Source organism: Polyodon spathula, chromosome 2 (assembly GCF_017654505.1).
Source record: "Polyodon spathula isolate WHYD16114869_AA chromosome 2, ASM1765450v1, whole genome shotgun sequence".
Lineage (NCBI taxonomy): Eukaryota > Metazoa > Chordata > Actinopteri > Acipenseriformes > Polyodontidae > Polyodon > Polyodon spathula.
In genome coordinates this window covers 105465794-105489502 of record NC_054535.1, presented here as the reverse complement: position 1 = coordinate 105489502, position 23709 = coordinate 105465794, and the positions used below count along the sequence as shown (strand labels likewise).

At 40.2% G+C, this 23709-nt stretch overlaps 1 protein-coding gene across 2 annotated transcripts in view; it reads left to right on the top strand.

The window, feature by feature from the left end:
- Positions 1-23709, top strand: part of msh3 (mutS homolog 3 (E. coli)) — a 73326-nt gene that overhangs the window by 26599 nt on the left and 23018 nt on the right. For both annotated transcript variants that reach the window (XM_041238148.1, XM_041238147.1), the window contains exons 10-20: positions 1761-1875; positions 3569-3653; positions 5817-5926; positions 7452-7584; positions 8855-9042; positions 9644-9812; positions 10778-10842; positions 14708-14824; positions 15808-15915; positions 16976-17090; positions 18352-18509. In XM_041238148.1, the coding sequence (XP_041094082.1) occupies positions 1761-1875; positions 3569-3653; positions 5817-5926; positions 7452-7584; positions 8855-9042; positions 9644-9812; positions 10778-10842; positions 14708-14824; positions 15808-15915; positions 16976-17090; positions 18352-18509 (1363 nt within the window). The remainder of the gene's footprint in view (positions 1-1760; positions 1876-3568; positions 3654-5816; positions 5927-7451; positions 7585-8854; positions 9043-9643; positions 9813-10777; positions 10843-14707; positions 14825-15807; positions 15916-16975; positions 17091-18351; positions 18510-23709) is intronic.

Below are 23709 nucleotides of genomic sequence, written 5' to 3'. Positions count from 1 at the left end.
TTCAAAATACCACCGGGAGTCACTGGAGTCGCCGCCACGGCTTTGGAGTGCAGCATATAAAGCATCTCTGTACGGTGGAGTTCAGCTCGGATGGTTTGTAAAAAGTGACAATTTGTAGTTTGGTCTAAGTGCCCAAGAATTTATCAAAAACACATGATATTGTATATTTGTATTCACATGTTCTGAATCAATAATCCGATGCAGTCACTTTGCTTTCTGACACACAAAGTATGAATGACTCCATTTAATCTGCTGGTCGACACTGGTGATGTATAAATGTTTAAGAAGATTGTGGTTTAAAATCTTACTGTTTTTATTATGCCTCCAAAATAATAAAAAAGTATCTAAACAAAATACCGAACTATTCTATTCCACCACTTTAAGATCGAATTGGATTTGTAATTAAATAGCTGTGTAGGTTCCTAATTATATGTCAAGGTCTTATATAATTCAACTCCCAGTTTCACTGCACAATAGAGGGTTTTGTGATTACAGAGATTTGACACCCCCTGCATTTACTAGTCTCTCTCTCTCTCTCTCTCTCTCTCTCTCTCTCTCTCTCTCTCTCTCATTTTCAGTTATGTATAAAGCATGCACATGCTCTTTCGTAACCGCTTGCAACCAATAAAAAGCAAACACTCATTGTGTCTGGAATATGACCTGATCAACTCTTAACAGGCGGCTTTTCCAGTGGCTGTTTTCTACCAGCAAGTTGCAGTTCTAAGCTGCAACACTGTCCCACATGGCCAACAAATGAAAGCCATTCAGAACGTGTTCCGAGAAGTGAAAAGCAAAGTGTGTTTATAGTGAAAGTCATGTTTAAGGATAGCCATTGCTGTGTATTGTACTGACCTTGGATAAGCAAGGATGGAAATAAGACTCCCATTGCATAGAAGTGTGATCCATTCTTGGTTTTACTATGAGCTTAATAAGACACTGTTGCACTGTGGCTAATCAAGCTCATAGTAAAACCTGGAATAGAAATCTTATTTCCATTCCCAGATAGAGGAAGACCAAATGGTCTCATCAGCAGTAAGCATCACTAAAAAAAAAACAAAAAAAACCCTCTCCGATCTGAACAAGGTCATACTGAACTGTATTTCAAAACAGTGAAACCTTATTTAAGCAGTTGCCAGTTCCTGCCTGGGTTTACTGGTTGGCAAGAGCAAGTGATTGCTTCATTAATTTTACTTTATTTGGTGTTCTTGTTTGTTTTGTGTGTGTTTGTGGACAACTATAAATCAAATATGAGAGATCCATTAATCACAGTCAAAATGTCATCCGGTGCATAGAACACGCTGCACAATTCTCAAATTAAATGCCACCTTTTTTTATGTTTCATAGCACAGTCTTTGTTTTTGTGATTTATAATAAGTGTTGTGTGTAGGATGTCTTATTAAAACAGATATTGTTTTGCGGTTTTAGCAGAGAGAATCTCAAAGAAAACTTGCACAAACTCCCTTCTCTTTTAAAATGATAAATCATGGATAAATCATGGAATCATGGTACGGCATTAACTCTTGCACACGTACTCACGAGAAAACACTTGTAAACCATAAGAGACTGGGGGGTGGTTAACTGTACGTATTCCCTTATGTAAGAAACCTCATACACACAGTATATTGGCTTTAACTGTAATAAAATATGCTTAAAGGATGGTAGAAGATTGCCAGCGTTTATAAAATCCTGCAGCTGTTGAAGTGCACCGAAGCGGTGCTGATAACCTTTATGAAGTGCAGCTCCCTTGTGTGTCTTTGCAGGCTCTCAGAAGCTCTCCAGTATAATAGGTCTTGAGAGGCCGGTGGTGTGCTGCCTGGCGGGGGTTATTACATATCTGACCAGCTTCAATCTGGAGAAGGTTCTCCTCAGTACCGGGTGAGTAAGGGATTTCAATTCACCTGGCTGCTCGTCCTCTGAGGACACACTCAATACATCAGTCCATTAGCGTCCTGGCATTCTGCACTCTGGGGTTGCACGCCTTTCTTCTAGTCATTATTGAACCCAGCTGGGGACTGCGATATAGTGGAGATGAATTTAAGTATTGCGCTAGATAAGCAAATTCACAAGGTCAGGGGGAGTTCTCTGTTCAACCCCACTCCCCCTACTGCTTATTAAATATGTTGTATGTCGTAGCTACCGTGCTTATCGAGTGCACAGTCATCAGTGTGGTACAGTGCTTATCGAGTGCACAGTCTTCAGTGTGGATAGAATTGGAGTCGGAGTCAAGGGAGGCTGTTGTCTCCAAACTACTCTCGAAGTGGCCTATAGTTGTTAGTCTCTTGTTTTTAAGGTCCTGATTTTCAAAACAAAAGTAATGTAACTGCTGCCCTGTTTGGCTAGGTAACAGGCTGCTGTTACTGTGACACCAACTAACTCCCGACGTTTGCATATCCAAACTGTCCTGCATTGTTTTGTTGTTGGTTCCAGGGAAAGGGAATGGCAGATTCCACACCTCAGAAACACTCAGTCCTAGATTCTGTGATTAAACTTTCCATAAATAAGTTCCATAGACGAATGTTTCGGCTTCTGCCTTCGTCGGTGTAAATATGCTGGTATCCCTGATATAGCTAACTGCCTCTTTTTTTAATGAGGGATTTCTTATTAATTCAGAAGAGTGGGGAGTGGCATTTACTGTCCTGTTTTAGAGGGTAATACAAAATTGACTACAAAAGATTTAGAAGTGAGTAGTTTTTCCAGATTTATGATTACTGTATTTACAGTATAACCGTAAATCTTGAAAAACTACTCATTTCTAAATCTTTTGTAGTCATCTTTGTATTACTTTAGTATAAATACATGTTAATTTGGATTCATATGTTGTTTTTTTCTGACTTTATGTGAACGAAAAGACACACATTTGCCCGTTTTCCCATTGGAAATAGTGATATTTTGAAATATCACTGTCCTGGTCACAAAAGCAAAGTTTGTGAGGAATAATAGCGATTTTCTATACTTTTGAGGCATAAGCAATTAGGAAATAACACTTACTACCCAGGAACAAAAATTGTGTTACATAGTGTAGTAAAATGCTCTAATTATCTTATTGTGTCTTTGTTTAAAAAATACCTCTAAATGGTTTATTTGGGGTTTGACCCATTTTGATCAGGTGTATAGGTTTTAAGGTGTGAGCGTGCGGTAGGGTTCACTGTATATCTGTGTGTCTTAGGGGGAACTTATCAGAAGAAACAGCTTGCATTACCCATTCAGAGTTCAGGGTCTAATTGCAATGCACTGGGGGTTAGTGTGTGTGTGTGTGTGTGTGTGTGTGTGTGTGTGAGAGAGACCAGTGGAAATACTTCATTTGCATCAGTAAAGGTGGAATACCTTGGAGTAGACCCACTTTGAGTCCATCCCTTTATCAAACAGCAGGTCATTGAAGCAGCCCTGATTTCACATTTGTTACGCAGTTTTGCCGCTGATATAAATGAATGGAAAGACTTTTGCTGTGATTGGCCTGTCCTGATGCATGGCGGTTTTATCATCAAAAATGTTTGAGAATGAAGACCCAGAAGTGAAACTTGCATAGTGCATTTAATAATATAATGCTATGTCTTCATTTATATTGTAGCGCATTCAGACAGCTCTCTAATGAAGCTGAGTGTATGGTGCTAAGTGCTACGACCATGAAGAACCTGGAGATCTTGCAGAACCAGGTATGAGACTTACTGTGTTTAAGCTAAAATATATATATATATATATATATATATATATATATATATATATATATATATATATATATAGTGGCTCTCAAAAGTATTTTCACTTTTTATTGTGTTACAACATGGAATCAAAATGGATTTGCGACTGATCAACACAAAAAAGTCCATCATGTCAAAGTGAAAAATAAAATCTACAAATTGTTCTAAATTAATTACAAATACAAAACAGAAAATAATTGATTGCATAAATATTCACCTCCTTGAGTCAATATTTGGTAGGGGCACCTTTGGCAGCAATTACAGCCATGAGTCTATTTGGATAAGTCTCTACCAGCTTTGCACATATGGACACTGCAATTTTTACCCATTCTTCTTTGCAAAATTGTTCAAGCTCCGTCAAGTTGGATGGGGACCTTTGGTGAACAGCAATTTTCAACTCTTTCCACATATTCTCAATTGGATTGAGGTCTGGGCTTTGACTGGGCCACTCCAGGACATTGACCTTTTTGTTTTTAAGCCACTCCAGTGTGGCTTTGGCTGTGTGTTTGGGGTCATTGTCCTGCTGGAAGATGAATCTTCTCCCAAGTCCCAGGTCTCTTGCAGACTTCAGCAGGTTTTCCTCCAGGATTTCTCTGTACTTTGCTGCATCCATTTTGCCCTCTATCTTCACAAGCTTTCCAGGCCCTGACACAGAGAAACATCCCTATAGCATGATGCTTCCACCACCATGCTTCACAGTAAGGATGGTGTTCTCAGGATGATGTGCAGTGTTAGGCTTGTGCCAAACATAGCACTTAGCGTTGAGGCCAAAAAGCTCTATTTTGGTCTCATCAGACCATAGAATCTTCTTCCACTTGGTCTCAGAGTCTCCCACATGCCTCTGGCACACTAGCTGAGATCTGATGTGAGTTTTTTTCAACAATAGTTTTCTTTTTGCTACTCTCCCATAAAGGCCAGTTTTATGAAGCACCCGGGCTATTGTTGCCGTATGCACAGTGTCTCCCAGCTCAGCCGTGGAAGACTGTAACTCCTTTAGAGTTGCCATAGGCCTCTTGGTGGCCTCCCTGACTAGTGCTCTTCTTGCCCGGATACTCGGTTATTGAAGACAGCCTGTTCTAGACAGATTTACAGATGTGCCATGTTCTATCCATTTCTTAATAATGGACTTTACTGTGCTCTGGGAGATATTCAATGCCTTGGAAATGTTCTTATATCCTACCCCTGATTGGTGCTTTTGAAGAACCTTATTCCAGATTTGCTTTGAATGTTCCTTCGTCTTCATGATGTAGTTTTTGTTAGGAAATGTACTAACCAACTGTGGGACCTCCCAGAGACAGGTGTATTTAACCTGAAATCATGTGAAACACCTTAATTGCACACGGATGGACCCATTCAACTAATTAGGTGACTTCTAAAGACAATTGGTTGCACCAGAGCTTATTTAGTTGTGTCATAGCAAATGGGGTGGATACTTATGTAATCAATTATTTTATATTTGTAATTAATTTAGAACAATTTGTTTTGATCACTGGCAAAAACTCCTAATTAAATCCATTTTGATTCCATGTTGTACCAGTTGGTTGCATGTCATGTAAATGTGGAAAATTCCAAGGGGGGTGAATACTTTTGAGAGCCACTATATATATATATATATATATATATATATATATATATATATATATATATATATATATATATATATATATATATATATATATATATATAAATTCCCAAAATACTGTCTTTTACAAAACATGTTGTTTGAACTTGAAATCTGCATTGACTAGAAGTGTCAGCTGTGGTCCCTCCTTCTAGTAACACTGACCAATCCCCAAGCAGATACAGTGCCTATAGAAAGCCTACACCCCCTTGAACTTTTTTCACATTTTGTTGTCAGTGCCTCAGTTTCATGCATTTAAATGATGATTTTTTTCCACTTATTTAGACCCCATACTCCACATTAAGGGGAAAAAAGTTATATATTAAAAATACAAAACTGAAAGATCATAATTGGATAAGTCTCCACCCCCTTGGGTTAATACTTGGTGGAAAAACCTATGGCAGCAATTACAGCCGTGAGTCTGTTGGGATAGGTCTCTACCAACTTTGCACACCTAGATATTTAATTTTTTTTTGTTATTTAATTTTTTTATATAGACAAACTGTAGGGAAAAGGGCAGCTTGCTGTGGGTCCTCGACCATACCCAGACCCCCTTTGGCCGGAGATTGATGAGGAAGTGGGTGACCCAGCCCCTGATATCGGCAAGGTGAGGTTGCTTTAGAGTAAACACGGAGATGTCAGAAAATAGATACAATCTAATTTTTGACAATATCAGCCACATAAAGTTCCATTGAATAATTCAGAAATATGACATGGGGAGTTGAAGTATGCATTACTCACAAAATAAAGAAGTTGTTTGGTAGCAGCTGATCCAATTAATGTGATAAGCGACAACTCCGGATCATGTTAGCTGTCTAATAATAACAAACAGTACAATTCGACGATACAAAACAAACAAAACACTCACTGTTATTTTAGCGGTTCTCTCTTAACCATTACAAAGGAACAGATTACCTAGCCATGTCCCCTTTTGTACCTTCAGTTACGCCTCTTGGTTAGCGAGTGCAGCCGCTTCTCCAATTCACGGTTGCCACGTTGCTTTCCCTCTGGAGCGATGACTTAATGTACCGCAGCTGTGCCCCCTTTCTAGATTAGTGACTTCTGCATAACCCTGGGAATGAAGTGTCAGGTCATCCAGTCCAGGGCACTCTGTTCCCTTTACACAGCACCCTCACAGGTCGGGAGGGAGATTTATCATAAAGATTCATTCTGTCTCTGTCACAGCTGGGGTCTTTTTTTAATATGACACTAAGTGAGGCTTCAGTCCTGAGGTATTTTTCCTGACTCATCAGCTTTTATGGATTATTCCAGATTGGCAATTCTGCCTACGAATTACCAGGGCTCACATAGCCATATGCGAAGATGAGTAAAGCACATCTTAACTTTTTGAAGCTGGAATTATGCAAAATATGCACATGCTGGGCTTCGTAACCTTTGTGTGTTTTGACAGTGTGCTCGGTTTGACAGAAATGTTATATAAAGTGCCCATACTTCTAGTTGTTAACCCTTTCCGTCCTTTTTTAAGAAATTTAGTTTAGAGTGCCTTATTTTACCCTGTTTTTTTCTCACGTTTGAATGCCCAGTTATGCTTCCTCAACACAGCAATCCCCCCACAACAGAGAACTGAGTGCGTCCCCCGATCCCACGACCAGGCCAATTGCCTTTTTACACCCAGGAGCTTGCGAGCGGGTGCTGGTGAGCTGCCGGCCTCTGGAGGACAAAGGCCAGCGCTGCAGGTGTGCGCCTGAGCGCACTAGCCACCTGGCCAGTAGGGTCCACTGTAGCGAACTGAGGAGAAACTGTCCTTGCTGATGTAACCCGTAGGAGCGCCAGAGCCAATGCAACACTCCCTGAGGAATCTGTAAATACTGGATTTACTTTAAAAAAAAAAAAAGTTGACACACAGGGATGAAATAAAAAATAAATAAATAAATAAATAAATAAATAAACCGTGCCTGGAAGTCTACTCCTTAATTTGAGAACTCTGGCTCATAGCTCTCCTGACGTGAGCAGAGCTACAGTGTTTCGGGCTGGAGATATAGCAATAGGGAGTTTGGGTTAAGGTTCTTCTGTGCCACGGCCTCGCCAGCTCTTACCTCGCGCCGCTTCCCAGTCCTTTCCTCGTTGTTTTTTGTTTGCCTTTGTAATGCTGAGCTTCTGTGCTGTTTCAGGGAAATCCAGACTCGTCAGGACGCAGTGGCTGAAATCCTCTCCTCGGAGTCCAGCGTCCTGGCACCCACGCAGAGCCTGCTCGGCAAGCTGCCTGATTTGGAGAGAGGCATCTGTAGCATTTATCATAAAAAGGTAAAGCAAATGAATAACAAAACAGGCCTGCGTTCTGTGCCAAGTTATATTCTACATTCTCTGAATGCTTTTAAGAAAAGTTCAGCTTGTTCAGTCTTTTTGTGTCACCTGTCTCTTTATCAACATCATGGTTTGTCTCTGTCAATCCACAAAGCAGTGCAGGTGCTGTTAGTGGACCTGCATTCTCACTCAAACAACTGTAAAGACACTGGCTTCTGGTAGGTACATGAAAAAAGCCTCTGAAATATTGTATAACACAGAGCTTTAAGCCACTGTACTCCATGGTTGTCTCAATAAGGTTCAATTACTGGTGCTGTAATGAACAGGTTCCCTGCCACATTGTTTTCACCTCTAAATCCATTTGGACAGATTCACGTGCTTTAGGTTTGTTTCTTTACTGTTGGTACACACTTGTGTTCTATAATTCTCACAATAAGCTTACATTACGGGGCTTGTCCAAAAATAAATAAATAAGTGTATATCAATACTGCTAGTTCTAGTAAAAGCTGAGGGTGTTTCAAGTGATCTGGATTGTGCAGTTAGTAACTATAGGCTTTTAGAAGTTTCCCACTGTGTTTTTTTATTTTGCCTTAATTTTTTTTTCTTGTTGCCTATGTGTATGTATATCTATGCTTGCGTGTCTGTGTGTGTTTTCCTGTGCTCTATTCCACTGTTGGTCCAGTCACGTGGTTGCTCCTGCTCTGACCCTGCCCGCAGGTACCCTAGCAGCAGCTACCTGTCATTTCAGTTATAAATAGTTTCTTGTTCCACTCTGTTTGTCAGTGGATACCACAACCCCCCTTTTCACAGTTCCAAATAATCCTACAGGTGGAAGTTACATGGTGAATGAACATATTGTATAGCTAGGCTTGCTTCCTCTCAACGTTTATATTTATTTTTCACAAAGTATGTTGTAAATCACTCATCTTTTTAGAATACATGTTTGGGTGGCGTTTTCCATTGAAACACCTTTAAACCTGCACTGACCAGCTGAACTGATGACACACCATGATGAGTGAGGCAGCGATCGTGAGGTATCCAAAGTCAACAATAAGAAACCCTCATGTATAGTGGACCCCGCTTTCATTTGCAGTGATTTAAAGTAGCAAAGCCCCTGCAACCCATTGCAAGATTAAAAGGTTTCAATAGAGTCGGCTGCGTGTTCCTGTAAAAGCTAAGTGATCTATTCCAGTGGCCCTGAAAGGACAGAGGTGTAAAAGGAGCAAGTGTGTGTCTAACCGTTGTGCTGCTCTTTCCCTCTGCGTTCCAGTGCTCCACGCAGGAGTTCTTCCTGATTGCCAGCGTTCTGTCCCGTCTGGAGGTGGAGCTGCGCTCTCTGCTCCCCGCCGCCCAGTCCCAGGTGCAGTCGGTCCTGCTGAGAAATCTCCTGCTGGAGACCCCACAGCTGCTGGCCCCAGTGCATCACTACCTCAGGGTGCTCAATGAAAAGGCAGCCAAGTGAGGATCACAACTGCTCTGAACTTTATTACTGAAGGGTTACTCCCTTTTCTTTATTTTGGAGGAAATCGCAACAAAATGAATTACTTGCCTTTTTTAGAGCAGTGGTTTACAGATCCTCCTCTTAATCGTTATTTAACGGGTGGAAATACGACTTCCATTGCATAGCGGTTTGATCTATTCCTTGTTTTACTATTAAGACACACCTGAGCGTCTTACCTATACACTGTGGCTAATCAGGATCAAAGTAAAACCTGAAATGGGTGAAACTGTCATGCAATTGGAGTCTAATTTCCATCCCTGAGATGGAAAACAAAATATGAACTTCCACATATTTATTTGCAATTATTTGATTTAAAAGTTTATCTTCTCATGTATAAATCTTAAAAATAAAAAAAATAAAATGAGTATCCCAGGACCTAGTGGGCTTCCTACATGTTTCAGACAAGGCGATTTCCTGTTGCACAATTAATGGGTTGTATAATGGGTTGTAATGATGTTTCAATGAAGTTAACCTGCAGAATGTAATGTCAATAACACTATGGACAGAAATAAACACTCAGGAGATACTAGCTTCTGCTTCTGGTTCATTTGATTCTAGGACTGGAGATAAAACTGAGCTGTTTGCGGACCTGACAGATTTCCCTGTAATCCGAGAGCGGAAGGAGGAGATCCAGGATGTTCTGTCCCAGATCCAGGAACACCGGCGAGAGATCCGGCTCATTCTGAAAAACCCCTCCCTGGATTACGTGACTGTGTCAGGCCAGCAGGTACCAGCAGTGAACCAGCTACCCTCTTCTTGTCACTGAGGCTGCATGATCCAGTATATGATCATGATATAGGGCTCTGTGCTGTTGTTAGATGGAGCAGTCTTTCACATTTTCAAGGATTTTAATCAAATCAGCAGCTAGCTGGCATACTCTGACTGCTGAGAAAACGAGAGAGACCTGGTTAGCGAACTGAGGAGAAACGGTGCCGGTATTTCAAAACGTCCTGTGTCTGGTACCCCTTTCCACATTGAAGCGGTGAGGGGTACAGGGCCTGTAAATCAATTCTTTCACAACGTGCTTCCTTGCCTTATGTTACTCAAATATTAATTGCTGTTCCTTCAGCCTGATAGGAATTGGCTTACCTGTAAATGTCCCATTCCACATATTATCACCTATTTGAAATGTCACAGCTAGAATGTAATGGATATTAGTGGTCCAGATCATGCTCCAGATCATATCTCTTTTAATATCCATCACATTTATCTGATTTCCATGCCATGGGCAATAAGAGCAATGGAAATATACAATTAGAAGTAAGTTGCTGTACAGTATTGAAATGTTCAGAGTATAAAGTACGGCTCCACAGCATGGCATGCAAACCTGGGGTTTGATTATAGCGGTATGTGTACAGTGTCACGTGTCATGTTTTTAATTGAGCTGCACTGCTACTGTAACCCATGCAGTAAATGGTATGCTTGTTCTATCCACACTCTGTGTGTACATGCCTTGTGTATTGCCTGTGTATCCAGTCGGCTCTGCTCACTGTCTTTTACGCTCGCTCCCTTTGAAGGGATATCCGCCTTTGTTTTAGCAGTCTGCCTTTTAAAAGCCATTGTGTTTTGAGATGTCTTGGACAGGCCTGTAAAGTTGCAGGAGATTAATGTTGTTTTCTCTGAAGTGAGTTTATTGTATGTATCATATTATGTGTAGAGAAACTTCATTTACCAGTGCTTTTCTTTTTTTAGTTTCTTATCGAGATCAAGAACAACATGATGTCAAAAGTACCAGCTGACTGGGTCAAAATTAGCAGGTATTTGAAATGTGTGTGAATTTTCTGTGTGACCAAACTGTTTCACTGTTTTATTGTGGACAAGAAACCCTTACTTAGAATGACTGCTGCTCTTCTAAGAATTTTTTATTTTATTTCTGCTACTGACAGAAGAATCATGTTTTTTGTTGATGCATTTAAATGATTGAGGTTTGCACGTACTCTACATTCATCTGCCATAGAGACACAGGTACCTTATTACCCCTGTAATACCCCCATAATTATAGTCAGAACTTTAGGGACAGTTTTTATCCCACGTCGGGGTGCATATTCCAGACGATGAGGGGATATAGTGGCAGTGTTTGTATCTTTGTAACTACACACGCACACACACGACACTGTATTTATTGTTTGTTACATTTGTCACTCGACTGTCACGTTTGTCTCGACTGCAGTAATAATAATATTATTACATTTGTTACCGGACAGCCGTATTTGTTTTAACCTGTGGTCAGGCGGAATGGGGAGGTTAAAAAACACACACTTCATCAGTTCAAAGCTATCCTGAAACAGCACGCCTCTGTCTGGGACTGCTGGTACCATATTTTCTGTACTAAAGGGTTATTGGGTTTTAAGCTGGGCCATCAGTTCTTGTGTTTTTACCTTTTCAGCTCAGTATCTGTTTGGTGGGGTAGAGAATTTGAATTATTGTCTGCTGTTTATAAAGCAGTATCATGCTGGTGTATGTGTATTGAGACTGGAGTAGAACAGGTAGTGATTGCAGCTGATGGAAATTGATTTTTCCCAGTTTCTCCAAAGCTGCTGGGATTTAGACGTAGTGCAGTAAATGATGAAATGAAACCCAGTCTCTGGGATTCGTTCAGTGGCTGATGAGTTAATAATACTGATATCGGCATAAGACACATACTTCCCTCTTGGCTACAGAGCTTGCTCTTCAGCTGAATGGGAGACAATCGTCTTTGAACCATGTGGTGGTTCAGGTCCAGCCAGTTCAATGTACTCGGATACCAATTCTTTACAATGGGGCCCTGCAGTAGCCAATGAGGGTATGAGTTGGAATCGAAGGGTTTAATATTATACAAATATGGGCTGGAGTGAATAGTGGAAAACTACTGTCCCAAGAAGGATGTGATGTCTGACTGGGGATTATAGTATCTGTTTTTGTTTTATAAACTGAAAAACAGCTTTATCTACTTTTCTTTTTTCCTTTTTTTTTTTTCTCCATTCAATTTTTGTTTTGTTGTTTTTTCTATATGAAATCTCTGTATGTGTTTTTTGGGGGGAGATATTGCTCAAAGATGACGGTAGACTTTGTTTTTAGCGTTTTGTTTAGAATTTGTTGAAGCTCCTTCAGAAATCTGAGGAAAACCCGCTATGAGAATATGTGCTGCTGTTATGGAAAAACTGTGTGTGCTGTTGCTATGACCGACAGTGGTTAAGAACTTCGAGGGGCTGTGGGCCCAACTATAAACGTGATGGTGTTTTAACAAGCCACAAGACGGATTTTAAAACCGACATTTAGTAAGATATGATACATCGCTGAGACCCATTATATATCCTCTGTATTCTCATTGCAATGGCCTTCGAGATTCTGAGCATTTTGTAACCATCAAAGAATGTATTTGAAATGCAGAGTTTCAGCACAAGAAATGGTTAAATTTTAAGCTTCAAGCCTTGACCTTCAGCCCCGCCGCTGCTTCCCGTAATCTCGCTCGCCTCGCATTCACTCAGGAGTGTGTCGTCGTACACTTTATATCCTCTACTGTGGGAAATGTGTGGGAGGACGGAATTTCGATTCTACTCAGAAGGGAGGGGGCGGATCTATGGACTGTGCCTGAATGGAGTGGCATTGGCTTGAGCTGATTTCAGTGCCGGAGAGAAATGGAAAATGGGATTGTTTTCTTTTACTATAGAAAAGAGTGAAAGCGAGGTGGGAGGGATGAATTGGGTGGAATTTATTGTGAAAGAGGAACTCGATGGCTTTTAAACTGTAGTTTCATTCATTTGTTTCCTTTTTACGTGGATTTTTTTTTTTTTTAGATGAAAAGAAAATATATGTTTATAGTATGTTGTACTAGTTTATTGTGTTTTCTGTTGAATAAGCCCTAGTTTGATCTAAGAGAGATTTAGAATTTATCTTCAAATGCAGCCCTACAAATATGTTTTAAACCAGTGTTTTTGGCAATAAGACATTAGTGTGAGGGAGGGCCGACACACCGCCTCTTTCTTATTTTTGTATTGTTGGGGGGGGGGGGGCCATCAGTGGAACTGTTTTAAACTATGGATATTTTGAATGGGCTGGAAAACAAAAGCACTATGATTTATACAATATAATACAGTAAATTACCTACAGTGCACTCTTTGGTACTGTACAATGCGTTTTATTTATTTCAAGCATCTTTTATGCCTTGGTTTTCATCTTTTTGATACAGTCATCGTATGTTTTGTTATATGAATGAATGTGAACGTGGTCATTCCTGTGGTGGTTTGAATATTTGTCCCAGCTCTACTTTTACAGTTGTGTACAGTGAAAGTCAATGATACAGTCTATAAACTGTATTGCCAGTTAACCAGACCACTACCTGGAACCAATAAAACACCTCCTTAGTTTTTTAACATTGTGCTGTATTTTTAAAACAGAACTCCTATTTTGTAAGCAGTACAGAATGTACTTATGTAAACTGAAGTAACAACAAATGCGCACTGAATATTTTTAGTGACTGATATCAGAGTTCAGCTTAGTAAACTAAACTAAATCACGCAGTTTAAACTTGACCCCCCTACCCCTAGGTATGAAATACTGCCACCTGTCACTCATAAGGATATGTACTATTGAGGTTCACACTGCAGTCAAACACTTTTAATATAAATTGAGAGACGGGGTGTAAATGTTGACTTTCAACAACTATAGCAAGAACACAGTTTTATTAATACAATTTCTGTTATTCATAACATGTATAGCACAAAGCTGTAAACACACACTCTGCTGTGCTCGCTGTGCTGTATCGTGCCACCATATCTTCACAAGTGCTAGTGGAATGGGATTGTGGGATACATGGGAGCCACGGCCATGCTGTCTTTGGTCTGTGGGTAACGCGCTGCCTTATGAAGGGGGAGCACTGTACTTGTAAACCTCCTGTTCTTACACTTTTATTTCTCAAAGTAATATTAAGTGGAACTTTGGTTAATATCACTCACAATTAAACAGTCATACAACCGAGTGTGATGATCACCATGGTGACAGTAACCCCATTGACTCCAGTTATATCCTGGCCAAGACATTTGTTGTGACACTAAGCAGAGGGTGGTAGTAACCTGGTTTGATTGCATTATATTAGAATATCTTTAAGATGGTCTTTTTATCATCCTTTTTTTAATTGGTCTCTAATAATTTTTTTAATCGGTCTCTTTGTCACTGTAGCAGTTGTGTCGTTCAGTTATTTTTAGCCATTTATTGCTGCAGAAAAATATGAACCTTTCCCAATATACTGTACGCATGATTGCTAAATCTGTCTTTCTGAGCTGCTTTATAGCCATTAAATAATTAAGACTGCATTAGAAGCTGTCAAAAACCACAGTTAACGAGCTGTGTTTTTCAAAAGGATTTACTGTTTATTCAGATCAGAAATCTCACAGTAGTGTGTGTCCCTTGCATACTGAATTCTCATTATGTGAAAGGAATGCTTTTCTCCTGGATTTCAAGTGCCAGCTTCTTAGTAACCAAGTGCTAACCTAATCTGTCGGCGCTGAAAACAAACAGAGTTTCTATATTAATGGCACTTTAATTTTTGGTTTCATTCATCCCAAGGTCTCGGTGGCGGGTTGATAATAAAGTGAAGAATGACATTGCTCATTGCCTAGTAACCTGCCTCCGTTTTCTCTGCAGCACAAAGGTAGTGGGCCGTTTCCACACGCCTTTTATAGTGGAGAAGAGCCGGCGCCTCGGCCAACTGCGTGAACAGCTCGCCCTCGACTGCTGCAGCGAGTGGATCCGCTTCCTCTGGTACGTCTGTGCACTCCCAGGACACTCCCTGTTCAAATTGCTTCCTCCGGTACGTCTGTGCACTCCCAGGACACTCCCTGTTCAAACTGCTTCCTCCAGTACGTCTGCGCACTCCCGGGACACTCCCTGTTCAAACCATGGGAGGGCTGGTCCCAGTACAAATCTGAACATTCAAAAGGGTTTTGCCGTTTGTAACGCCTCCACTTATAAAAGTTTACCGTGGTATTTCTGCTGTTTTACCAGGCCTTTCCAATGGATACACTATGCATTTAGCATATTTTAACCCAGGTTCCCATGTTCTATGTATTTAGCATATTTTAACCTGGGTTCCATGTTCTACGCATTTAGCATATTTTATCCCTGGTTCCATGTTCTGTGCATTTAGCATATTTTAACCTGGGTTCCCATGTTCTGTGTTTTTTCATTAAACTTTAAAACCCCCCCTGACTGAATAACTTTAAGATTATTTATCCCAATGTGATGGAACTTATTGAATATAAGATCCTTTATCCCAATGTGATGGAACTTATTGAATATAAGATCCTTTATCCCAAAGTGATGGAACTTGGTCAGACCAGTGTGATGTATCCTGGCATGTCAATGTTTCTACCTGGCGCTGTGCTTCTGACTGGTGCCCTTTATTTATGCTTGCGTATTATTGACGAAGTCCGCTGTCGTCTGGTGATGTACATTGTTTATTGGTTTACTACGCGGTGTGTGCATTTAGTAACCGTTGGAGTCTTATTTGCAGTGTTAAGTTTGCTCTTGTTACGATGGATGGGTGGCTGGTTCGTGCAAAAGGAAAGAACACAGCAGTGACACATAGAAAAGTCAGTGGCATGTTGGATTTTGTTTATTATGAAGGCTACTTTTCAACCTTACAGGTATTTTTATAATTTAAATGTATATGTTAGGAATGCTTGCATGCAGTTGCTTTCAATAATGTAATTTTATATTACTCCTGTTGTTCTTTCCCTTCACAGCGAATTTGGTGAGCACTACCACACAATCAGGAAAGCAGTTTGTCACCTAGCAACAGTTGACTGCATCTTCTCATTGGCGGAAGTTGCTAAGCAAAGCAATTATTGCAGGTAACTAATTAAGTCTTGATTCTATCTCGTTCAGTTAATGACTGACCAACTGTGACATTCTAGAACTTTCTGGAGGTAGTGTTCTAAAGACACACAGCCGTTAGCAAGATGCTTGCATGACAGAGTGGCCTGCTGACAAAAGTCTTCTCAAATATCCTGATGGATGGATCTATCTATCTATCTATCTATCTATCTATCTATCTATCTATCTATCTATCTATCTATCTATCTATCTATCTATCTATCTATCTATCTATCACAATTTTAAAAGCTTGGCTGAAAGAAATTACTGTATGCTTCTTCACTGGTAACCTATGGGATGTAATCACTGTAATACTGGGGGCATGTGATAAGGTGGGCCTCCAAAAGTCAAAGCAGACTACAAAAATAAAAAACTCCCAGATTCCCAGCATTCAAGACCATAAACAAGAGTACAGGAATAGCACATCCCATTTGCTTCTCATCTACCTGCTCCTGCCTAAATTAATGAAAAGCAATGCTCAAATGTAACTTCTATGATTTCGTCTGATGTTATTTTAATGAGCATAACCATATTGACAACTATACAGAGCTTTTGTTTTGCTTGTAGTTTAAAGATGTTTTTGGTCGTGCCCTGCGCACCAGTGTATGAGTGTGATAGCCTGTGTCGTGTAATGGAGAGCAGAGGGAAGCTCTTCAGTATAAAAATGTGGAGCGGTAAGAACTCTCAGAAAGCTTCCACAGTAAGAAGCCACTTGTCTTAAAGCAGGTATTGGGGTCCGTGAAAACAAAGCAGCCAGGCAATTTGAATTGTCCTTGGATTATCCTAATAGCCGCTTTTAAAAAGTATCAAACAACCACAACTGTGGAAACTGCAGTTATTGGTCCTAACACTTCATGAAATGACAATGTCAAATCGATCTTGAAAGCCTGACCAGCACACTTCATAGTGGGGAGTGGCTCCATGCTTGAGTGCTTTTTTTTTTTTTTTCTCCCCTACAACATCAAGTTACTTCATACAGAGGCTTTTGATTTCCTGCATCAGTTATTCTTTTGCTATTTTATCTTTTTTTTTTTCTAGACCGGTGGTGCTTGACGATGAGAGGCAGATTATAATAAAGAATGGCCGGCACCCTGCTATTGATGTACTGATGGGAGAACAGGACCAGTATGTACCCAACAGCACTGAACTCCTCGTGAGTATTGCACTGGGGATGAAGGAGTGCAAGTCATGCGTTATTTCCTCAGAAGTGTGCGAGGGTTGCTCTCATTGGAAGACTTTATCTTTTTAGACTCTTTTTTCTTTTTGATCCGGAATGCGTGCCTTGAATAATGAATTCTATCCAAGGCCTAAAACAATATTTCTCTTTTATACTGTAACTCTGTCCTGAGCTTTGAGGAGGGGCTGGTAGGTGACATAATCACATACAAAGACATAAGCCTGATAAACGCTCCTTACAAAGGAGCCGGCTCTTTTGTACAGCGGTATCGGCGCTATACTTCAGTCCAAGAGGTTCCGGGTTCGTGCCCGCTCTCCGTCTGTGTGTGGATTGCCTCGCCCTATTGTTACAAATGTAGAAAATGTTTTTCTTTTATAGTTATGAGCCGTTGCTATTGAAATGGCTCTTGACAAAAAGAAGCTACTGAAATTTATATTCTTCAAACAATGTACAGTAGAGTTGTGCAAACTGATCATCTGATTGTTCGGATCGAGCCCTCCTCCACAGCAAGCAGTGATCACACCCAGGTGAGGGTCGGTCATGTGGATTGTGCTGATTCAGCCTGCTGCTCTCCACAGAGGCTTTGAATAGCTGACAGCTTTGTGGAAAGCAGCAGTCGACACATTTAAGCAGCTATTTCCTTCAATTAAATAATCAAAATAATCATTTCCTGCAGCTCTAATTTACAGCCAAACCTGTCCTGTCCATAGTTTAGCGGGGTCCCCGAGTGGCTCGCCTGGTAACAGCACAGCTGTGTGGCGTGCAGGGCGAGTCATCCAGTGCTGGTTTGCATTCTGACTGTGTGAAGTCTGTGCTGGGATTCTGAAGGGAGCGTTGCACAGGCTCTGGGATCAGCAAAGGACCATAGTTTACTGCTAATAAACCAAAATACCACAACATACAGTGCTGTTTACACCGCTATACATCAGTTTGTAATGGTGTAATTTTTCCTGTTAATACCGATTAGGTTAATGCTTGGGGGTTAATGCAATGAAATAAAATGAGATAACATGAGGATCGGAAGCAAACCCTGGTAGTGTAAACCAGTAAATGATCATACAGTAATTACACCAATGCTGAGTGTATGTATATATATTCTTATTATTTACAGCATTGGATTTAGTAGCAGACAGTGTGATGCAGAATGTATTAAACTGTCTTTCTTATTTGTTTAATAAGCACCTTGCTGGCACAGTGTAAGCTGTATTGTAATGCCGGTACTTTTCCTGTAACGCAGGGGGATGGTAAGCGGGTGATGATCATTACTGGACCCAACATGGGCGGGAAGAGCTCTTATATAAGACAAGTGGCTCTCATCACCATGATGGCTCAGATAGGCTCCTTCGTGCCGGCTGACGAGGCTGTCGTTGGGATTGTGGATGGCATCTTCACCAGGTAACTCGTTTCATCTCATTGCTGCTGACGAGGCTGTCGTTGGGATTGTGGATGGCATCTTCACCAGGTAACTCGTTTCATCTCATTGCTGCTGACGAGGCTGTCGTTGGGATTGTGGATGGCATCTTCACCAGGTAACTCGTTTCATCTCATTGCTGCCGACTCCAATTCGACACAGAGCGCTTGTCCAAGTCAAGCGGAACGTTCTTGTTGGGGTCTGTGCACAGTAAGAATGTTAGGGGTGTGTGGATACTTGGGTTTCTGAGTGACTGCATTTAATGTTTATAAGTTTGTTGGGTATTAATAAAAGAGAATAAAACCTCTTAAAATTCTTAATTACACAAAACCATACTTTCCCTCGTTTGCCTTCTGTCTACACAATTTTTGATTGACAGTAATTTATATATAGTGACCTGTTGTGATGAAAACAAAATTTGATCTGCCCCTTTCTTTTAACCGTTTCAGTTCCTCTTCTCATTTTCATGAATGTGTCCACTCTGCATTGAATTAGGGTAGCAGTCCTGAGTAAGATTAAACTCAACAGACAAATGCATCTCCTGGTGTTTACCATCGGTAGATGATTCAGTCAGAGTGAGAAGCTCTTAAATCGGTATATGTAATTTTAAAATATTTTTTTTAAAAAGAGATACTTGAAAAATGAAATGATCTGCATATCCCTATAACATATTCATATGGATGATCCCAGCTCAGACAGAGAGGAAGGTGGCCAAACCAAACCGTGGATCTGCCGTCTACGATGTTGCTGAAGGGTTATTTTAGAACCACCTGTTTTTATGTTTTCAATTCACATAATTATCAAACATTTTGTGTGTTGTGTCTATTTTGACTTTTGTGAAAGGAAATAATGTTTCCACTCTTCCTTGACAGAGGTGAAAACTGCCTGTCACCGGTAATGGAGGACTATCTAACACCAGCAGATCAATATCTGCAATTTCAACAATTTACTACCATTTCGACACTGTTAATTTAGGGGATGTCTGGAGTGTATTTAACAGTGTGACTCATGACAGAATGTGCTTGTGACATTTAAAGGGCACTGGTGAAGTTAAATGAAGGTGCCTTGCAGATCATAGTCATTAACTCGTCAGGAGGCGTTTTGATGTCTTTATTAAAGAGTAAAGATTTTCAAATTAAATTTCCGTTATTCTTCAGTCGTTCCAGCTAACAGGTATGGCATATTGACAGCAACGCATAAGGGAACTTGATTCTCTTGATGGCGCTAGCTCTAACCCTAAACCGACACTTTGGTGATCTGGCCTGTGGTGAAAGAGAATCTGATTACGTCAAGTCAACAGCAGGTTCTGAACTCGGTCAAAGCACCTGTAACACAGTAAAGTTCAGTTAAACACCAACATTTGAGTAATTACAATAAAAAATGTGGAACATGATAAAGAGGCAATAATATGAACAATGTAAATTAAGTTCCTTATCGATTCCTCCTGTTTCCATTTTTATGTCTTTGGGGCTATTTGTTTCCCAGTCTTTAACACTTGCAGCACAGGCCTTTTGGAAATTGTTGAGCTCCTTTCAATTTATTTTACAATGACAATGGCAGAATAACCAGGATGTGTAGCGCTATTCCAAATGACAGCATTGCGTTGCTAAGCAGATGCGAAAGTAATCCTGCAAATTCAGCTGTTAAATAGGGTTTATTTTGGATAAACGATACTTCCATGAACAGAATGCTCCATGAACGCTCCTAGAGTGCTGTGGTTATTTCACAACCCACTGGTAAAAATCCAGGGGTATATGAATTGTTCCTTGCTGCTGAAAACGGTGGCAGACCAAGTTCAGCCACAGACTCATTCAGATCGATCCCAGCGGTAACTGGAAACCAGTCATTACATTGTTGGATCTCTCTGCTGGGGTTAGCCACGGTAAATGTCTTGTGAAGTATTTGCTCCAGTGCAAAGTTTGGAATACAAGTTATCAGTGTTAAAGTAATAGCTTGGGATGCTTTTTAAAAGGTGTTTCAGTTCAGATTCCACAGCGTAAAGATAGTGTTAATTCCAACTGCTTGTATCAAAGTTAATTGGGTTATTAGAGTGTGAAATCTGGAAGAAGAGATACAGGTAAGTTTACAAGTCAGACTAGAAATTGAACTGTAAATCATGTATTAGTAAACCGCCAGTCACCGTCAGAATTCCGCTACATCAGTTTATTGTAGGGTTTTTTGTGTTGTGTTTTTTTTTTTCATGGTTTGAGCAGCAAGAACAAGAGCCCAGTATCTCTTCCACTATAAGAGACATCCTACACACAACATAATAACAACTAGGTTGGGTCTGTCTGTTTCTCAAGGATGAAAAAAAAAAACCTGTCCATCTGATGGACAGGTTTTTTTTTTTTTTACCTTCTGTAGTATGGTTTATTGTGAAAATTACAATTAGAAAGGTGACTTTGCTGTATAACATCCTACAGAAGTCTCAGTAAGTCAAGAACCAGGCACTCTTCGCACTCTAATGGCTAGCCTCTTCGCTAAGACTTTACAACCCAGACTGAGAGGGGAGAGCGGTCTTTTAATTAGCACAGTCCAAAGGATATCCTCCTTCCTTGGGGAGGAAAAGCATTCATTTTGATGGAAAGCCTATAATTAATATAAAGTTAATTAAATTAAAACCCACCTGTTGTATTTATTTATTTATTTTTCATTTCCCTGTGCATTCTTTATTAGCCTCTCCTTAACCAATCATTAGTGTTGATATTCGTTTTGATAAGAACCAGCAGGGAGATATTCATTTCTGTAGGAGAAGCTGGAATATCAGAGATAGGGCAAAAACAAATTAACAAAAAAAATAAATAATAAACTTTTGCCATTCGTAATGTAATTGGCTGAACTAACTTTCTTGAAATTATTCCAGCTTCTAGGGGCATAACATTCATTTTTTGCCTGTTTTTACCCTGTGAGTTTGTATTTTTCCATTTTTTAATGGATTCCCTTCCTACATTACATAGCTAAGATATTTCCTATTCATTTGATCAAACTGCTGACAATATTAAATATAAGCATTGCAATATTTCTGCGACACGTGCCTTTTTTTCAGAATGAGTTCATTTTTATACTTCACGTCCTCTCCTGCAATGGCCCATTGTTGAGCATGCCTTGGCTTCATTTTTGATATTTTCACTGTACATCTATACGCTACATTTAGCGTCCAATGACAAGTTTTGCTGGTAACACAACTTTGATCAAAGTTTTTTATATGAAGTTTATACGCTTTTTGTACTGTGTTGAACATGCCTTTAAAGTTGAAATCCTGCTCGCACCGGGGCTGGGGACCCATATGGCACTGCATTGCCTTTATCTAGTGGCCAATGTAGTATAGGGGAGAAAAACAGCTGGAGTTAGTTTTCCTCGCTATGCTAAAGCGACCCCTACTGGTCAGTAAGAGAGTAGTCGGATTCAGCTCTTGCCTCCAGAGTTTAGAAGCTTGGTACCTATTTTCAGTCCTCTGTAGTCTGTAAATGGGTCGTAGTGATGAGGTAACCAAAAACAGCCCCACCTTGTATCAAATTGTATTTATTTCAGTTGTCAAATAGCTTTTCCTTATCTTATTATTCAGTGAATACAGTCCTTATTAACTACTCCCTCCAATTTTTTTTCTCTTGCTTGCAGGTATGATCAGGTTTGTGTTTGGCATGAAAACCACTCAATATTTGAGCTTAGCCATGGGTAAACTATAATGCCCCCGGGCTTGGGATGGAAGTGAAAGCAACAGGCTACAATCCACTTACTTGATCTGAAAAGACCCCTTGTCTTGCAGAATGTGAACTCTGGCATATAGAGAGCCTGACTCACTTCAGCATTGCATCTCTGTGCACACCGACCCTGAACCCCTCTGCTTCGGGAACATGCTCTGTAATAGGAACCCTACTTTATTGTCTTGTTTTATAGTGCTGTTGACGTACAGTTTTTACATCAAAACGAAACGAGCGTTATACAGCAAATAACATGGAGGAAGAAAAGAGATCTTCTGGCTCCCAGCGTTCAGCTCCTAACCTCAGGATCACAACGAGGTTGCTGTGTTTCTGTAGTACTTCTGCCTATTCTGGTAATCCTCATCATGAGCACTAACTAAAATGAAATACTGTTAAGACAAGTTTTCAAGGTTTTGCTGGGACAGCTGGCAGAGGTACAGCAAAACAGCTTTTCATATCGGAAAATGTCAGACCTGCGCAGTCGCAGTAATTTTAAATTTGATAAGATTTACTAGAATGACTTTGTTCTTTTCACCCACTGTGCCACCTAGTTCCGTAGCAATCCTACTGATATTACCAACACCTATCTGGAATGCCCTTCCATCTGCTCTTGAATTGCCCACTGTCCTGTGCCGCTGTGTAATGTAGTCTTCTGTGCGTCTCTATTGTAATCTAGCTGTTTCACCTCAACTGATAACGGGTACTTCAGATTGATTTTAATAACCTTCAGAACTTAATGGGGCTTTATGTCATGATTGTTAATATTAAGAGTAATAGTAGGACTTGCAGATCAATACAAACAATGATGTGCAATCCTTGGTGAAGTATATTGGCCTTTCTGCATCACCCAGCTTAAATAAGGTAGTTTTCTTAAATCCCTTGTCATATGTAAAGTGAACTCTTGTGTCAAACCAGGCATGTGTTTTTAAAATCACCATTCCCAATTGGCACATACTGTAGGTCTACTAAGGTTTCAAACATCTAGCTCCAAAATGTAAGATAAATGGTCCTCAATAAAAAAAGGGTTGTCTGGCTTTGTGTTAATAAACTACAACTTGCACTTTGTTCCACAAGTACCTGAAGTAAAACTGGTTTGGAAAAAATAATTTCCATGTGAACAAAATGAGAATTGTACAAGCCACAGCATCTTCCGATCAGTCTCATTTCATTTATGTTTTGACTGCACTGTATAAATTACTAGCAAGAGATACCAGCACAGCAGGAGCCTCTTAGTGTGCTGAGTTTTCTATAGTGTGTGTGTTCAGCTAAATCATTCCTTCGGGCAATATTGGGCCATTTAAAACAATCCCACTAGGCGCTCCAATGCCTTTTAACTTGTCACTCTGTGGTCGGTACATTCCGCGGTTACCATGGCTCCGACACTATAGAATAACTGCTGTTTAGCTCGTTTCAGTGAGGTTTTTATAAAAAGTCAGATTGCATAGAAAGGTAAGGTCCCTTTTGGCAGATTGATAAGAGAATG